This window comes from Amphiura filiformis, chromosome 8 (assembly GCF_039555335.1).
Source record: "Amphiura filiformis chromosome 8, Afil_fr2py, whole genome shotgun sequence".
NCBI classification, from domain to species: Eukaryota; Metazoa; Echinodermata; class Ophiuroidea; order Amphilepidida; family Amphiuridae; genus Amphiura; species Amphiura filiformis.
In genome coordinates, this window is record NC_092635.1 from 48,048,531 (window position 1) to 48,065,827 (window position 17,297).

At 35.7% G+C, this 17,297-nt stretch overlaps 1 protein-coding gene across 1 annotated transcript in view; it reads right to left on the bottom strand.

Annotated features, from left to right (window-relative positions):
- Positions 1-326: 326 nt before the first annotated feature.
- LOC140159132 (glycine receptor subunit alpha-2-like) overlaps positions 327-17,297 on the bottom strand; it is a 29,154-nt gene continuing 12,183 nt past the window's right edge. Inside the window, exons 2-9 of the mRNA XM_072182486.1 lie at positions 16,347-16,453; positions 13,186-13,256; positions 9,894-10,111; positions 8,293-8,375; positions 7,805-7,939; positions 4,669-4,898; positions 2,570-2,734; positions 327-1,003 (exon numbers count right to left, since the gene is read on the bottom strand). Of these exons, the coding sequence (XP_072038587.1) occupies positions 584-1,003; positions 2,570-2,734; positions 4,669-4,898; positions 7,805-7,939; positions 8,293-8,375; positions 9,894-10,111; positions 13,186-13,256; positions 16,347-16,453 (1,429 nt within the window). The 3' untranslated portion in view covers positions 327-583. The remainder of the gene's footprint in view (positions 1,004-2,569; positions 2,735-4,668; positions 4,899-7,804; positions 7,940-8,292; positions 8,376-9,893; positions 10,112-13,185; positions 13,257-16,346; positions 16,454-17,297) is intronic.

Genomic DNA, 17,297 nt, shown 5'->3' on the forward strand with positions numbered 1-17,297 from the left:
TCATCATCATCATCATCAACATCATCATCATCATTATCATTTTTAAAGTATCGCTCACAGTTTCGGGAGATATGTTGGAACTGAAGGTTTTTGGTTCATCTCAGCGAAACAAGGCTTAGGCTTATAGTGTCTTTGTCATCATCATCATCATCATCATCATCATCATCATCATCATCATCATCATCATCATCATCATCATCATCATCAATAACATCATCATTATCATCGTTATCAATAACATCATCATCATCATCATCATCATTATCAATGACATCATCATCATCTTCATCATCATCTTCATCATCAATATCATCATCATCATCATCATCATCATCATCAACATTTTCAAAGCATCGCTCAAAGTTTCGGGAGATATGCTGAAACTGAAGGCCTTTGGTTCATCTCAGCGAAACATAAGGCTTATAGTGTCTTTGTCATCATCATCATCATCATCATCATCATCATCATCGTCATCGTCATCGTCATCATCATCATCATCATCATCATCATATCACCATCATCATCATCGTTGTCTTCGATTGGCTATCCATACTCCTCCGCCTCCTCCAATCCTCCTCCACATTTAATCCTCAAATGAATGTGTGGGAGATTCATTTTGTTGAACATAATACGACCAATACCCTAAATTAAAGATGACAAAACATAACGGAAACATTATTCGGCTAATTCTGTCTATCCTTTTCCCATCGTCATAAATAGGTGCACCTCCTTTAGTTTTAGATTTGCATTGTCCCTTAATACACAGTTTCTTATTGTTGTTATTGCTTTTAGCCGCTGCTCGTTTCGATATCGTGGGCAATTCCGATGCGTGCGCGGCGTAATTGGTGTAAGTCCGCGCTTCCTGGTCAGCCTCGGGGGTTCGTCTTTCATTACTACTTGAGTAAGCTTCGTCGTACATCTCACCAGCTATTTGCCCGTCTTCTGGAGTATCTTCAATTGTTAAGATCATACAGGTTCTGTTGTCCGTTTTAATCCCATTTGTCTATAACGAAATATGAAGTGACGAGAAAATTAGTTCAAATTCTCGAAAGTTCACCAGCAACATTTTATATACGAGTACAACCAAAAATGGTATCGAGCACGCACTTTCTCATATTAGCCTTTTTTTTATCTAGAAGAATATAAGGTTACTAATACTATTAGGCCTATTATTATTTAAAGCACATTTGAAAACAAGTAACCATTTACAATATATACATAAAGAACCTGTAACAATTTATATTAAGTCACTTCATTTGCAAAACATCAATTTATCCGAAACGATAATAACATTGGTGTACCTTTAAGTGATTAAGTCATTGAAAATGCCTCAATCGGTAAAATACAAGATTTTTTAATATACCTATAGGTCCGTTATACGCGTTGTAAACAAGCCTTCGAGTAAAATCCGAAATAATTAAATTCCTTCTTTCAATTTTCACTCTCAAGGTCATTGTTGGGAAAATTGTGATACAAATTTGTTCAATAAAATGGTAATGTGGAATCAGGTCTAGGCAATTACAAAACAGAGGTTTCATTCATCGGTTTATATCACAAAACTTTAACCTTGACCGTATACCTTTTTCATCTTTTAATGACACCTAGATCTTGGTCTTTAAGAAAATGTACAATTGAATAAACGCTTTATAATATATCTTAGAAAATTGTTTTTGAATGGTCGGGTTATATAAATAAGGGTGTCGCTTTCAAAACATTCGAAAACATTTTATTGAAAACTTAGTGCAAAATATTCTAACATAATGTTATTTCAGTGTTGAGGAAAGATTTGGTCAAATAATATTTGAAAAAAATATTTGTTCAATAACATTTTGCCATTTTGACATTATTTAAAAAATGTTGTTATGGTGTGTTTTCGTACAAAACGTTTTAAAACGTTTTCATGATCTTTATAAATCCCGATATTAAATGTTATTAAAATGTTTTTTACCAAAACCAAACCCAAAATATAACCAGTTTAAAACGTTTTGTGTTTGCTGGGAAATGGGGTCTGTTTTGCCATTTTGCGTACAGTGGCCAAGGGAGCAAGGGGGGCAGCTGCCCCTGTGAAAAGTCTCCCCGTGGGAAGGTGGCCGCCCCGATATTTAAGATTTTGTGTGTTTCTGACCAAATTAAGATCATATTTTGCCATTTTAACCTATAAAGGGCCAATTTTTGCGCGCTTCGGGCGAATTTATTCCATTTTTATACCATATTTAACCAGTTTAGCTTCAATATGGCAAAATTTTTCGCGTGCTTCGCGCGCATTTGTACCATAAACTGATTTTGTTGCCAAAAGGTGCCCCCATTAAAATTTGTCTTGCCTCCCCCCCCCTCCTCTGAAAAAGTGCTGGCTACGCCACTGTTTGCGTACCAGTGCGCGCGCAATGGTTTGCAATCCTACTCTATTTGGGTCCAAAACACGGTCTTTTTCGTACTAAAAAAGGCAAATATACGGGCAAAATATTGCTTTATTTTTAGAGGGGGACGACTCCCTTGCAAAAATTTAGGGGGACGTGTCCCACGCCTATGTTAAAAAGCAATCACTAGGTGAAAAAACACACCAACTTACAGAGTTTGATATTTTCTTCTTCTTCTTCTTCTCGTCCTCGGTTCTTCCACATAGACATAGCACGCTCAAATTAGGACTGTTATATGACAGATAGTGCGCTAAGGCGTATTCTACAAGCGCTCCAATGACGAAAATAAAACAAGCGGCGAACCAAATGTCAATGGCCTGTGAAAAGACAATACGATTTTAATTAAAATTAAAATAAGGCGTTAAATATTGTGAACGCATATAAAGAACCCGCTTTTTCTCCTTAGAGAAATTCTGGTAGTTATGACTCGTATGGCCAATGATACTTATCAAGGTAGGGGAAGGGGTCTGGGCGCGAAAAATGCTGAACTTGTATGTATACCAATTTCACTGAAGGGCCTGTAACGCGTTTCGTGTCTGTATGACCAAGAAGGATACACTTTGATCAGCTCGTAATCTATTTGAGAATTGTCTTGTGACATCTTGCCAGAAGCATCTCAAATTATTCATTCAAGTCCGATACGTTGTCTATTTTCTTTAACAAGCACAATTGCCAGACGGGTCAACTATGACACTTTTAACGTGGATCTACTTTTCGGCGTAAAAGCCTAACAATTCCCGCCGATTACGAGCTGATCAACTGTATATTCAGATGCTTTGAATTGTTGTTCATGTCAATTATATAGTATATTGTTTTAGCTGTTTAAATGGGGTGAGTATCACCAACATAACAACCGTTATTATCGGCAGAGTGCCGAACACATAAAATCGATGTTCTGAGTAAACGGCGTTTGAAAATTTTGGCACCATTCCATTGGTCCTGCTAAAATTGAGAACATTTATAATCAATCATTTGAAATGTAGTTCAAGTGAATGTGCAGTATACAATACTTTTATACTCTAAGAAAATTGATATGGCCATGAAAACGGGTAATTTTCGGCTTTATGACAAAAAGTCTCAACCGCTGCGTAGAGTCCGATTTTGGACCACTGCCCGGGACCACTGACTTTTCGTTATCTTTTCCGGTTTATATGATAGTGCTCATGTCATGCTGCGAGATTTGAAAAATGTCTTCCAAGCATTTTCAATCTAAATCATGTAAATGGAGTACTGCAAACAACACTTTCACCATGGCCTTGGTCATGCTGATGAAGCACCAAGTCTACGATTGACTTTTAATCATTAGACTATGCCAAGGCTTATAAACACTTTTGACATGTTCAATTAAATTAAATTGATTATCTTCCTTGGGCTTGCAGCTACAATAAGAAGAATGACACTTTATGTTCAATTGTGTATTGACATCTGTCTATTCTTGTTCTCTACGAATTGAGATATGTGTCCAGTCGTGAGAAATCTTTTGACAAGGCAGAGAATTGAAGTATTGCTTTATACATGTCAATAGTCCCACAGATCCTTCTTTCCAGGATCTGTGATAGTCCGAAGGGTGGTTAGTTAATGTTGTGGTAATGCGTTTACTGTGGTTTTTACCGACATGCTATATCTTCAAATAAAATGAACACAAAATGAATAAAAATTCATTAAAACAACAATCTTCATAAAAAAATGTCTGCTTTTAAATCTGAACAAATCGATTGCTCAGTGCCAGAAGTGGGTAAGTGCAACAGCTGCCCTGTAAACATTTGCCAAGTTACACACAGTATAATTGTACTCATCTATGCATGGCAGCTACACATGGTAGCTATTGCACTTACCCACTTCTGGCACTGAGCAGTCGAAATTTGAACACCTCCAGAACACGTCCAAAATCTGTTGCATTTGAACACATCAAAAACGTTCTGGGTTTTTTTATCGTCTTCTTTGGAAACATTATCCAGACATCTGTAATAACCATCTCAAGATTTTTGAACACTTCAGACAAATCCAGAACGCGTCCAAGGTGCTCCGAGAAATTTGCAGTAGAATAGGGACACTTCAGTAAAAGTTGACATTGACTTCTTTTTTATAATGAAAGACAGAGATAAAAGGACTAGTTCGCGTCTGACATCAGAGCAAAGGCGCGCCGTGATTGGTTGCCGACCTGCGCAGTACGGTTTTTTCCGTCTAGCTGTCAGAATTTCAGACACGAACTAGTCTTTTTATCGTCGTCTTTCATTACATATATAGTTACCTTTATATATGATACTTTAGGCAGATCAGCACGGACACCGTTATTGGTAGTTATCATCGTGAGAATTGTAGTGACACCCAGGGCAACACGGGCTGGTGATCCTTTGATTTGGATCCAAAATGACACCCATGATGTCACCACTAATAAAGTACTGGGTATGTAGGTCTGAAGTAGGTAGTATCCTAATGTCCGACGAAATAGAAAATCAGCCCCGATGCAAGAGTAGGTCCCTTTAAAAAAAAGTGGAAGAGCATGTATTAATATCACGCATTAATAACATATCAATGTAAACGTGCTTTTACGGTATGAACAAGGGACGAGGCTTGTATAGAAGGGTGTGTGTGGAGGGTTGTGTGTAGGTGATGTCTGCATGTGTTTTGTTCCATCATTATCAACGACAACAAAACCTTTTTGAAAAAAAGACGCTGGGCTTGGAAAATGCACACTAGTATCATATTTGTCTCATCACCAACAAACGAAATATTTTTGAGAGGAGACGCATGATAAAAATATTTCGTTTGTTGGTGTTGAGACAAATATGACACTAGTGTGTATTTTCCAGATCATGCGTCTCCTCTCAAAAATATTTCGTTTGTTGGTGGTGAGACAAATAAACTGGTCCCAAAAAGTAACTTACCAGGTAAGAAATTCGTCTGTCAAGTTCAAACGACAAATCGTATTATACTGAATAGCATATGAGTGTACATTTACGCGGAGTTTGACACCTCATTTGTCGCAAACAGATCAAAACTTTTGAAGTTATGCTCATTTGAACAAGCCTACTATCAAATTTGAAAGTTGCAGGTCCGCCCCAATGAATTCACACAATAAACAGACACATGAAAGGATGTTCAGAACTTTTATTCTTTGATTACACCTGTATACTGCCAACCATCTCAAGTGGTATGAGTGCAACTTTCATTCCAGTGGATAGGTTCGGTTAAATAAGCATAACTTCAAAAATACTCATCCGTTTGCAACAAATGAGGTGTAAAAATTCGCGTCAATTAACACTGCTTCCACTCATATCCCATTTAGTGTAACACAATTTGTCGTTTGAATTTGACAGACAAATTTCTTACCTGGTAAGTTTCTTTTTTGGAGCAGTTTATTATACTAGTGTACATTTTCCAGATCATGCGTCTCCTCTCAAAAATATTTCGTTTGTTGGTGTTCAGACAAATATGATACTAGTGTGTATTTTCCAGATCATGCGTCTCCTCTCAAAAATATTTCGTTTGTTGGTGTTCAGACAAATATGATACTAGTGTGTATTTTCCAGGTCATGCGTCTCCTCTCAAAAATATTTCGTTTGTTGGTGTTCAGACAAATATGACACTAGTGTGTATTTTCCAGATCATGCGTCTCCTCTCAAAAATATTTCGTTTGTTGGTGGTGAGACAAATATGATACTAGTGTGCATTCTCCGGGTCATGCGTCTCCTCTCAAAAATATTTCGTTTGTTGGTGGTGAGACAAATATGATTCTAGTGTGCATTTTTCTTTTGTTTTTCCAGTGCAGGGGGTGTATATTTCAAATGGAGTCACCCATTCAGGTATCCCCATTTGAAATTCGCACTCCCTGTGTGAAAGATTATAGCCTCATGTCTTCTTCCATAGGAGGTAGGCCCCTATATGACTTTAACTGGAATAGCCATTGAAAGGTCATATCTTCCACAGGGGGTGTATGGATTTCAACTGGAATAACCCATTAGTATAGTTGTGTCATTTTATCAACAGAATCATTTTGAGAGACAACACCGAGCTTGGAAAGTACACATTGGTACCATGTTTGCCGCAACATCGTGGCAATAATTATAGCAATTACATTAACAGCCGGTCGACGCTAATGTTATGTCCATTTGAACTCCACATTAAGTAGACCTACTTTTGGTTATTAAGCTGAATTTATACTCCATCGCTGAGCGACGAGCGATTAGTATTTGACCAATGACATAGCGCGCTTTACCAAATGCAACAAAAAGCAAGCGATCTCATTGGCTAGAAACCAATCGCTATCGCTCAGCGATGTAGTATAATAAATTCAGCTTAACTCCATCACTGCACATAATAACGGGGATATTAACATTATGTGTCTGTCATCGAATTAAAGAGTGTCCCAAAATTAACTAGGCCATACTTTTGATCATATAGCTTTAAAATATTTTGAATCACAGCTACGTATCTGTTTTTGTGGTATACTTTATGATTTACAAACAAGGTTTGTTGTATATACTGCACCAAAAAATATCCTTACACTTGGAAGAAAAATCCTAATTTTAAAACTAAACCATATTTGGGTAAATTAATTTGTTTAATAGATGCACTACCTAATACGGCATATTATGACACCCGATTGAATCTAATGTGACTTCAAGAAGCAAAGTTACAAGCATTTGATTAGACGAAGGTCCAGTTTTAAAAATGACAAACTGGCCTATTAAAACTGGTTTTGAGAGGTTTGAGAGGGGGAATGGCTAATTTATGCATGCCTTTAATTTAAAACAAAAGGAACAAAAGAAAACTGAAACAAAAGAACTGACAAATAAAATGTAAGTTACGAAAAGTACAGAGAAGTAAAAACTGAAATAAAAACTGCGTTAAATAACGCTTCATTGAAGAATCTGTGTTGTCTCTTTCTTGCGCTTGATGGAATCTTTTTGCGCTTTGTATAGGACAGTTTGTCACTTTTAAAACTGGACCTTCGTCTATTCGATTGCTTGTAACTTTACTTCTTGAGGTCACATTGAATTCAATTGAAATTGTGATTATTTTTCCAAGTGTAAGGATACTTTTTTGGCGCAGTGTATATCTGATGCACTTGTGTACGTTTCAGCAAATGCTGTTGTCTTTGTCAACAATTGATGACGAGTGACTGCTATAATGCTATACTGGTAAGTGGTAACCGACGCTAGATTTATATAATAGCGCAGACCTTAGAGTTGCCAGTAGATGTCCCATCTGGAGACGGAGATGGAAAATTAACTGGCAACTCTTTTAAGAGTTAAAAGATCTGCGCTGGAGATACATCTAGCGGCGCGTCGGTTGCCAGTAGCAGTCACTCATCATCAATCATCAAGTGTTGACAAAGGCAGTGGTGTTTACTGAAACGTACACAAATAAGTGCATTTATTTACCTGTTTTCAATATCTTTGTGCAGTTGTGTGTATGAACACCATCCACTTCATATTGGGGTAGTTTCAAAAGGTCCAGATGGAATTCTACTGGATCTTCGTGCCAATAATAGTGAACGTTTTCTATGGTATTCTCAACTACGATAGTAATTAAAGCAAACAAGACATGTTTCAAAGAACTGTTAGAATAATGTCTATCTACAAAACAAATAGTGTGTGTATATTCAAAGTATAATTGTTTGCATTTCATTAGCAATAAAATTAACTCTTCGAGAATGGATTGACGTCTAGCAATGTTGTTACATAGCAAACTATTGAATTCATATTTCCAATTTCAAAATTGACATACTTTATTTTTGGACATTGTCAATCTATTTTTGACGATAAGTTTTAACTCCTTACATGATATGAGTACAAGAGTTATAATTGCGCTTAAGAACTGACATTCACTCCTTTCATATTGTAAGAAAAAGAGTTAAAATGGCACTTACAACTCTCAAAGTCAGCTTCACACGATTGAAAGTCCAACGGAAAACGATGGAAATCCATTGCACATGATAGTTGTAAATTTAATCTGTAAAACAATCAAGAAAACACGATCAGCATAACCTAATGGATTTCAAAAGCATGAATCGGTTCGAATTTCAACTGTCACATTTGCTACCCTTGAATACATTTCAATTAAATGCACTTGACTGCAATATCTATTTGTAACACATGGTCGGATCCTTACATTACAACAACTGGGTTATCCATATGATATTTGACGGCAGAATACGAGAAGGTCGTAAATATAAAGATTATGCAACATTATGTAAGTATAAAGAATGCGCGCACAAATTCTTAATGATTTAAAGACCCCCTATTTTTGGTATAAATATTATAACCCCTCATATATTTATGAACCCCGACCCCTTCCGAAGAATATGACAGCCCCTCAGATATTTAGGGATGGTTTATAGTAAATTGTTATTCGTCACTTTGCAGAATTCATAACGATATAGATATTAGGAAATCACCTGAATCAGCGAAGCACACAGCAATTAAACATAATTGTGCTCGAAGGTGTCGATTAAAAGATCATCAAGACAGCTTTTATTGTTAGTTATCATGCGTGTCGTTTATAACTTACTATTGCATGAAAAGTAAACTTTAAAATATTTGAAAACGAAAGACATGTTAGGCTGACTCAGGAATTAAAATCGGTACTATCAGAAATTGGCTGATGTGAACATAAAATTATTATTAGGTTATCGGTTATGTCTATATGGTGGGCCATGACAAGAACAAAACACAAAATAATAATCTTCACAATTATGTCCTGCATGCGTATCTGTGTTATAAAAGATAGGCATACTATACTTATATTTTTGTCATGACTACTGCTAGTGCTATATAGCCGAAAACCGATATATCTATTTTTCTCAATTGAGATATAGGCACTAACAAATATAAGAAAATAATAAAAGAAAATATGTGCCACTTTTGATCACATTTTCAAAAATAGCCTATACCTTGGATTTTGTAAGTAAGGTGGTCTTATTGCAGAAAGTTGGAAAATGGCGTTTAACGCATCTGAACTCGTTAATTACTCTCTAAGAGTGTATTTCCACTCTTTCAAGGAGTTGAACGAAGGACAACCCGTTTTTGAGTGGAAAACACTCGAAAATGAAAGAAAGTACATTTTCTTTAGGCAATATTCACTCTTTTGAGAGTATACAGACTACTTTAAAAAAATCTTTTTAGAGTATAATTTTTCCACTCAGAAAAAGGGGTTGTCCTCCATTTCACTCTCTCACTCCCTCCAATCTTTCCACTCGGTGTACATTTAGAGAGTATTGTTATCTCTAATGTTAAAACCCCATGAGATGAGAACTACCTGCCGACTGGCCAAAAAGAAGTTTTCATTATCAATTGGACCAATCAGCAACATTGTTAGAATCATTTCACCACGCAAAAAAATTGGGGTGAATTATTTGCAAAGCTCCATTCTGATTGGTGGTTAAAGTGAAGATATCATGTAATTGACCAATCAGAGGCAATGTTAGATCGGCAGGTAGTGCTCACAAAAATACCCGGGAAAAATACCGACCTCATGTTATACAACACATCTCCTGACGAATTGATATGAATCCACCTGTTTTTGATAGTGATATCTGGCTGCACCGCTTCTTTAGCATTGGTTATGATGAGATCAGGAACCCATATCTCGTCTACGAAATGGGAGGTAGCGGGAAGATCCAGCTCGGGGTCGTATTCCAATCGAGGATCGTGCCAGCGTTGTCTGAGGTAGATGGTAACGCCGAAATCCTAGTTGGTGAGAAATAATAATTATGTAAAAGTAGAATGTATCAGTAAACAAACTAGTCTTCTTCATAGACGGTCTTTGTCGTCCCTACCCTAATACTCGTCGTACTGATAACCCCATAATGTGCACTACACATCAAAATACAACTTTTTTTTTGGGGGGAAGATGTTAACTTGGAAAATGCACACTGGTATTATGTTTGCTGAACAATTAGCAACAAACAAAATCTGTTTGAGGGAAGACGCTGGGCATGGAAAATACACACTGGTATTATGTTTGCTGTGCCATTACCAACAAACAAAAATCAATTTCAGGGGATACTCGGGACATGGAAAATGTACACTGGTATCATATTTGTTGAACAATGACCAACGTACAAAATCTTGTTGGTCATTTTAAACATCGCTGAGCTATTGTGTTCATTATGCAGTTACTGTCCGTTTTCCTATATATTCAGTGCACACACAGCGCTCCAATTGATGATTGACCTTTAGCTCACTCACTGTACTTTACTAAGCAATAGATTAGTTAGTGAGCTGGAGGGAAAACCCTTCACCCAATAATAGCCATAGAGGCTCACATGTGAATTATAATGTTCATCCTTAACATACTACAATTTGAAGTAAAAAATGTCACGGGAAAGCTGTTGTCGAGCTGTTTTTCAGAAGAGAGTCTTCCAAAATTTCATAACAGTCGGACGTGTAATTTTAATGGCAAATTGTGCTCAACAGCTGACTCGAGATAGCTCCAAATTCGAGCGAGCACCATCGTATGATCGGTTTGATCAATTTTCGCCATAGAAGCTGTAAAAAAACTTCAATTCTTTCCCTCTATGGTCATCTAAAAATGATTATAATGCGATTTTGGGAAGATTGTTGTCGAGCCCTCCCAAATATGGAGTTCTGACTGCCCGATAGGGAGCTAAAAAATGGAAAAACTTTTTCCAAACCGTGTTAAGTCTAAAACGACATGTTTCTCATTTACTTGTGTGATACGATCACAATAAATGTGACATGTTTGACATGAGTTGTACCATCAACATGGCTGGATAACAATATGCAGACTTTTGTTCTCATTTCGGAAACAAAGGCCACGCTCAGTATTGTAAATGTGCGTTTGCTTTGTAATGGTGCATCCAACTGAAATTATAATACCTATTTCATCACAGCACATTGCGATATCGCACAGGTAAATCAGACACATATGTTTATGGATTTAACCAGGGATATGGGACATATCCCTGATTTAACATAGTTGAGCTGTTTTGAATGAGGTTTATCTTGGTGTAATGGGGTTTAAGTCCTGCAAAGGTCGTGGTGAATTCTGCTGTAGACATGACTGCATAATGTCCTGAATTTCCTGTAAAGAACTTTATGAATAGCGTGATTCTATTCTATTCCAGTCTATCGTATTCTATATATTCCATTCTATTCTATTCCATTCCATTCCATTCCATTCCATTCCATTCCTTTCCATTCCATTCCATTCCATTCCATTCCATTCCATTCTATTCTATTCTATAATAACACTATATTCTGTTCTACTTTTTCCAATTGTTTTAATATTATCGACGTGTATAATGTTATTAATACCAGGAGTTGACAGACATAGTATTTTCATGACAAGAACTAATATATATTGTCGTGTGATTTCTTAATCACATGTTTTTATCATCAGGACTGTCAAGCGTATATCCATCATTTACCCTCGATTTTGCCAGATAAAATATTGTCTGTCGATATTAAAAAAACCAAAACTCTAGCATGCATTTAATAATGAGTAAGTCAGATAAATAGGAAACGGATAAAATGTGCTATTCCTAACGCTGTTGAAATTCATCATACAACCCTTATAGAAGACATGACAGGAGTGTGAATTTCATATGGGGTTACCTGAATTGCTGACTCCGTTTGAAATCTACATACACCCCCTGTGTGGCAGATTAAGGTCATGTTTTCCACAGGGGTATATGGATTTCAAAAGTAATAGCACAATGTGTCCCCCTCCTCCTATTCTTCCCCCTCTTCCTCTTTTTCTTTTTCTTTATCTCCTCGTCATTCATCTTCTTTTTTTCTTTTCTTCTTCTTCTCTTTCTCATTTTCTTGTTCGTTATTTTTTTTCTCCTCATCTTCTTCAAATTCATCTTCTTCTTGCTCTTCAAATTCTTCCTCTTCAAATTCTTTAAATTCTTCTTCAAATTCTTCTTCAAATTCTTTTTCAAATTCTTCTTCTTAAGAATAATTTAAAGAAGAAGAATTTGAAGAAGAATTTGAAGAAGAATTTAAAGAAGAATTTGAAGAAGAAGAATTTTAAGAAGAATTTGAAGACGAAGGATTTAAAGAAGAAGAATTTTAAGAAGAATTTAAAGAACAACAAGAAGAAGAATTTGTAGAAGAAGAATTTGAAGAAGAAGAATTTTAAGAAGAAGAATTTTAAGAAGAATTTGAAGAAGAAGAATTTAATGAAGAAGAATTCGAAGAAGAATATTTAAAGAACAAGAAGAAGAATTTGGAGAAGAAAAAGTTGAAGAAGAATTTGAAAAAGAAGAATTTGAAGAAGAATTTGAAGGCAAATTTAAAGAAGAAGAATTTAAAGAAGAAGAATTAGAAGAAGAATTTGAAGAATTTGAAGAAGAATTTAAAGAAGAAGAATTTGAAGAAGAATTTGAAAAAGAAGAATATGAAGAAGAATTTGAAGAAGAAGAATTTGAAGAAGAATTTGAAGAAGAAGAACTTGAAGAAGAAGAATTTGAAAAAGAAGAATTTGAAGAAGAAGAATTCTAATTCTTCTTCAAATTCTTCTTTTTCAAATTCTTCTTCTTGTTGTTCTTCAAATTCTTCTTCTTTAAATTCTTCAAATTCTTCTTCTTTAAATTCTTCTTCTTCAAATTCTTCTTCTTCAAATTCTTCTTCTTCAAATTCTTCTTCAAATTCTTCCTCTTCAAATTCTTCATCAAATTCTTCTTCAAAGTCTTCTTTAAATTCTTCTTTAAATTCTTCTTCTTCAAATTCTTCTTCAAACTCTTCTTCTCCAAATTCTTATTCTTCTGCTTCTAATACACCTGTATCTGACTTACCATGTGTGATTCTCGTATGGAGTCAAAACTCGCCAAATAAAAACCAACTTCCACTCTGACAGGCATACCAGCTATAAATAAAAGTGATATGGGATAAAAAAAAACACCACCGTATTGATAAATTCACAATAAGGTCATTAATTTTGTTTCATATTCTACATGACGTATAATTATGATTGAATGTTTATGCCAGTGGAAGTTATTAATATTTAATGTATATTCCCGTATATTTTTTCTATTACCCGCCTGCTTTAAGAAGTCAATTTTGCCGATACTTGCAAATACAAAAACATGATAAAAGAAGAAACGGTAATCTGAAAAATATTGAAGGAATATCTGCATGAAAAGCACCCAATACATCTTTATCCTTAAAATAACCTAATTTTACACTTTGTTAATGCATATTGTTGTTTGCAGAAAATTTCTCGCATGAAAACAATCACATTTGATGTTGTATGTTTTAAGATAATCAAATTCATGTTCAAGCACTTAAGGTACTCCAAAACATATAATAATCAGATTATATATACTGTGAATAATATAAAATAAAAAGCGAGCTCCACCCTTCGATTCCTTTAATCAGAAAATATAGTAATTAACTTTCATTGCCCTTGACAACTAATAATACAATATGGCGCAGGTTCTAAATACTGATAACGTTTTTGATTAATTTGAACATACAGGGTTTTTATAAAGCGGTGAAAGTCAAAATGTCAATATAAATAGTCGTTTGAAAGACCGTTTTAAGACTTCTACTTGATTATTTTGATTTTTTTGCGCCGCGCAATTGTTTCATGAATTGGGTAGTAGGAAGTGGGCCCGTTCTGTTTTTTGTTTTGTTTTGTTTTTATTAGCTTTTTGCCGTAAAACATGGAATTCTGATAAATATTTTGAAGAAAATTTACTTGATTCGATTATAGGTATAACCGTATAAAACAATTGATATTTTGTACTTCAATTGTATAAATAAACCACAATAGACTTTTGATCACTCGCAAATGACATCTTAATTAAGAAATAAAGGGTAATGCTTTATCCTTTACACCCAAATAATGTGTCCGAGGCAGTAAAAACGTAAATAATGGGTGAGGCGCAGCCGAACCCATTATTTAAACGTTTTACTGCCGAGGACACATTATTTGCGTGTAAAGGATAATGCTGCACCCTTTATTTCTATTCTATTACCATAAAATAGTGCGATTTAAAGAGAAAAATATCATTTTTGGCACAAATATTTTAAGTTGTTTACTTCAAGGTGGAGCGCGTACGCGTAAGTGACAACGCGTATCGCGGAAACATTGCACGCGTAACCAAGCGTGATGCTGTGCGTAGAATGTGTTACGGCGCTCGACCCATTATTGCAGAATAATGGGCTCTCACGTGACGCGTTTCAACAAATCACAGTCCGCGATTTTGAATAATGGGTCGTGGAGGTAATAGAATTCAAAATAAAGTTTAATTTTAAATCTTAAAAAAATAAAATCTTAAACTGATAAGCGATTTGAGACAACATTATTTTTAGCCTAATGTGTGATGTATGTCCTTGACCTCAGAATATAGTGACACATACTTGTTTACAACATATATTTCAAAGTTATGACCAGGTGTTACAATGTCACTGACCGTGATACATTCCAATGTGTGACTTTGCAGCATGGTCTACTGTACTGATGTCACTGACCTCAGTAGTGATACTTGTTTACAACTTGACATTCCAAAGTTATGAACAGGTGTTTATACAATGTCACTGGCCTTGATACATTCCAATAGTAACTTTGCAACATGCTCTACCCCACTGATGTCATTGACCTTAGTGGTGATACATACTTGTTTACAACTTGACATTCCAATTACATGAATATGTGTTATAATGTCATGCTCTACCCCACTGATGTCATTGACCTTAATTGTGATACATACTTGTATTGTTTACAACTTGACATTCCAAAGTTATGAATAGGTGTTACAATGTCACTGCCCTTGATACATTCCAATGTGTGACTTTGCAACATGGTCTACGTACTGCACTGATGTCATTGACCCCAGTAGTGATACATACTTGTTTACAACTTGACATTCCAAAGTTATGAACAGGACGGTGTTACAATGTCACTGGCCTTGATACATTCCAATGTGTGACTTTGCAACATAATCTACTGGACTGATGTCATTGACCTCAGTAGTGATACCTACTTGTTTACAACTTGACATTCCAATTACATGAATATGTGTTATAATGTCATGCTCTACCCCACTGATGTCATTGACCTTAATTGTGATACATACTTGTATTGTTTACAACTTGACATTCCAAAGTTATGAATAGGTGTTACAATGTCACTGCCCTTGATACATTCCAATGTATGACTTTGCAGCATAATCTACTGGACTGATGTCATTGACCTCAGTAGTGATACCTACTTGTTTGCAACTTGACATTCCAAAGTTATGAACAGGACGGTGTTACGGTCACTGGCTTTGATAAATTCCAATGTGTGACTTTGCAACATGGTCTACTGCACATGTCATTGACCCCAGTAGTGATACATACTTGTTTACAACTTGACATTCCAAAGTTATGAACAGGACGGTGTTACAATGTCACTGGCCTTGATACATTCCAATGTGTGACTTTGCAACATAATCTACTGCACTGATGTCATTGACCCCAGTAGTGATACATACTTGTTTGCAACTTGACATTCCAAAGTTATGAACAGGACGGTGTTACAATGGCACTGGCCTTGATACATTCCAATCATAGACTGTGTTCCAATGTGTGACTTTGCAACATGGTCTACTGCACTGATGTCATGACATTGACCCCAGTAGTGATACATAAGTTGTTTACAACTTGATATTCCAAAGTTATGAACAGGTGTTACAATGCCACTGCCCTTGATAAATTCCAATGTGTGACTTTGCAACATAGTCTGTGTCATTGACCTCAATAGTAGCTAATAGTGATACATAATACTTGTCTTCAACTTGATAGGAATAAAGACATGAACTTTTGTTACAGAGTCGATCGCCGTGACGTGACTAATCCTTTCATATCTCGATTTTAATCGCCAAAAAGTAATAATAAAATTTAGCTTATGTCATTGCTAACAATTGAAACGTAAATTTTGTTATAAATAACGGAAATATTTGTCACTTACTGGCAAAATACGGACGAATTCGATTGTCGTAGTTTTCTAGTAGCTCTCTGAGTAGATTCATGGTAGCATTTTCTTGTTTGATATTTCGTCGTTTTAAGTCGCTCTCTCTGGTAAATAAAGGAGGGAAAAAAGAAAAGGTTGTACAAAAGAACTTTACTATTTTGTACATTTAACCCCATGAGAACTACCTACCGATTGGCCAAAAAGAATATCAATTGGACCAATCAGCAACATTGTTAGAATAATTTCACCACGCAAATAAATTGGGGTGAATTATTTGCAAAGCTCCATCCTGATTGGTGATTAAAGTGAAGATATCATGTAATTGACCAATCAGAGGCAATGTTAGATCGGCAGGTAGTGCTCAGGGGGAGCATCAGCCTCATCAAAAGTATACATTTACGAAACATCTTTGTAAGTCACAATTAAGCGCGTAATAGCCGCACATTATTTATAATAGAAATAAAGGGTGCAGCATTATCCTTTACACGCAAATAATGTGTCCTCGGCAGTAAAACGTTTAAATAATGGGTTCGGCTGCGCCTCACCCATTATTTACGTTTTACTGACTCGACACATTATTTTCGTGTAAAGGATCATGCATTACCCTTTATTTCTTAATTACTGATCGAAGACCAAGATACAACATTAAAAGATAATTGAGCTATGAAAGTTCCTTCACTGGTCCTTTGGAGGGGACGTTAACCCCCTAAGCACTACCTGCCGATCTAACATTGCCTCTGATTGGTCAATTACACGATATCTTCACTTTAATCACGAATCAGAATGGAGCTTTGCAAATAATTCACCCCAATTTTTTCGTGTGGTGAAATTATTCTAACAATGTTACTGGTCCAATTGATAATGAAAACTTCTTTTTCGCCAATCGGCAGGTAGTTCTCATGGGGTTAAGTCACTGATTATGACTAAAGCAAAACATATCATTTGCTT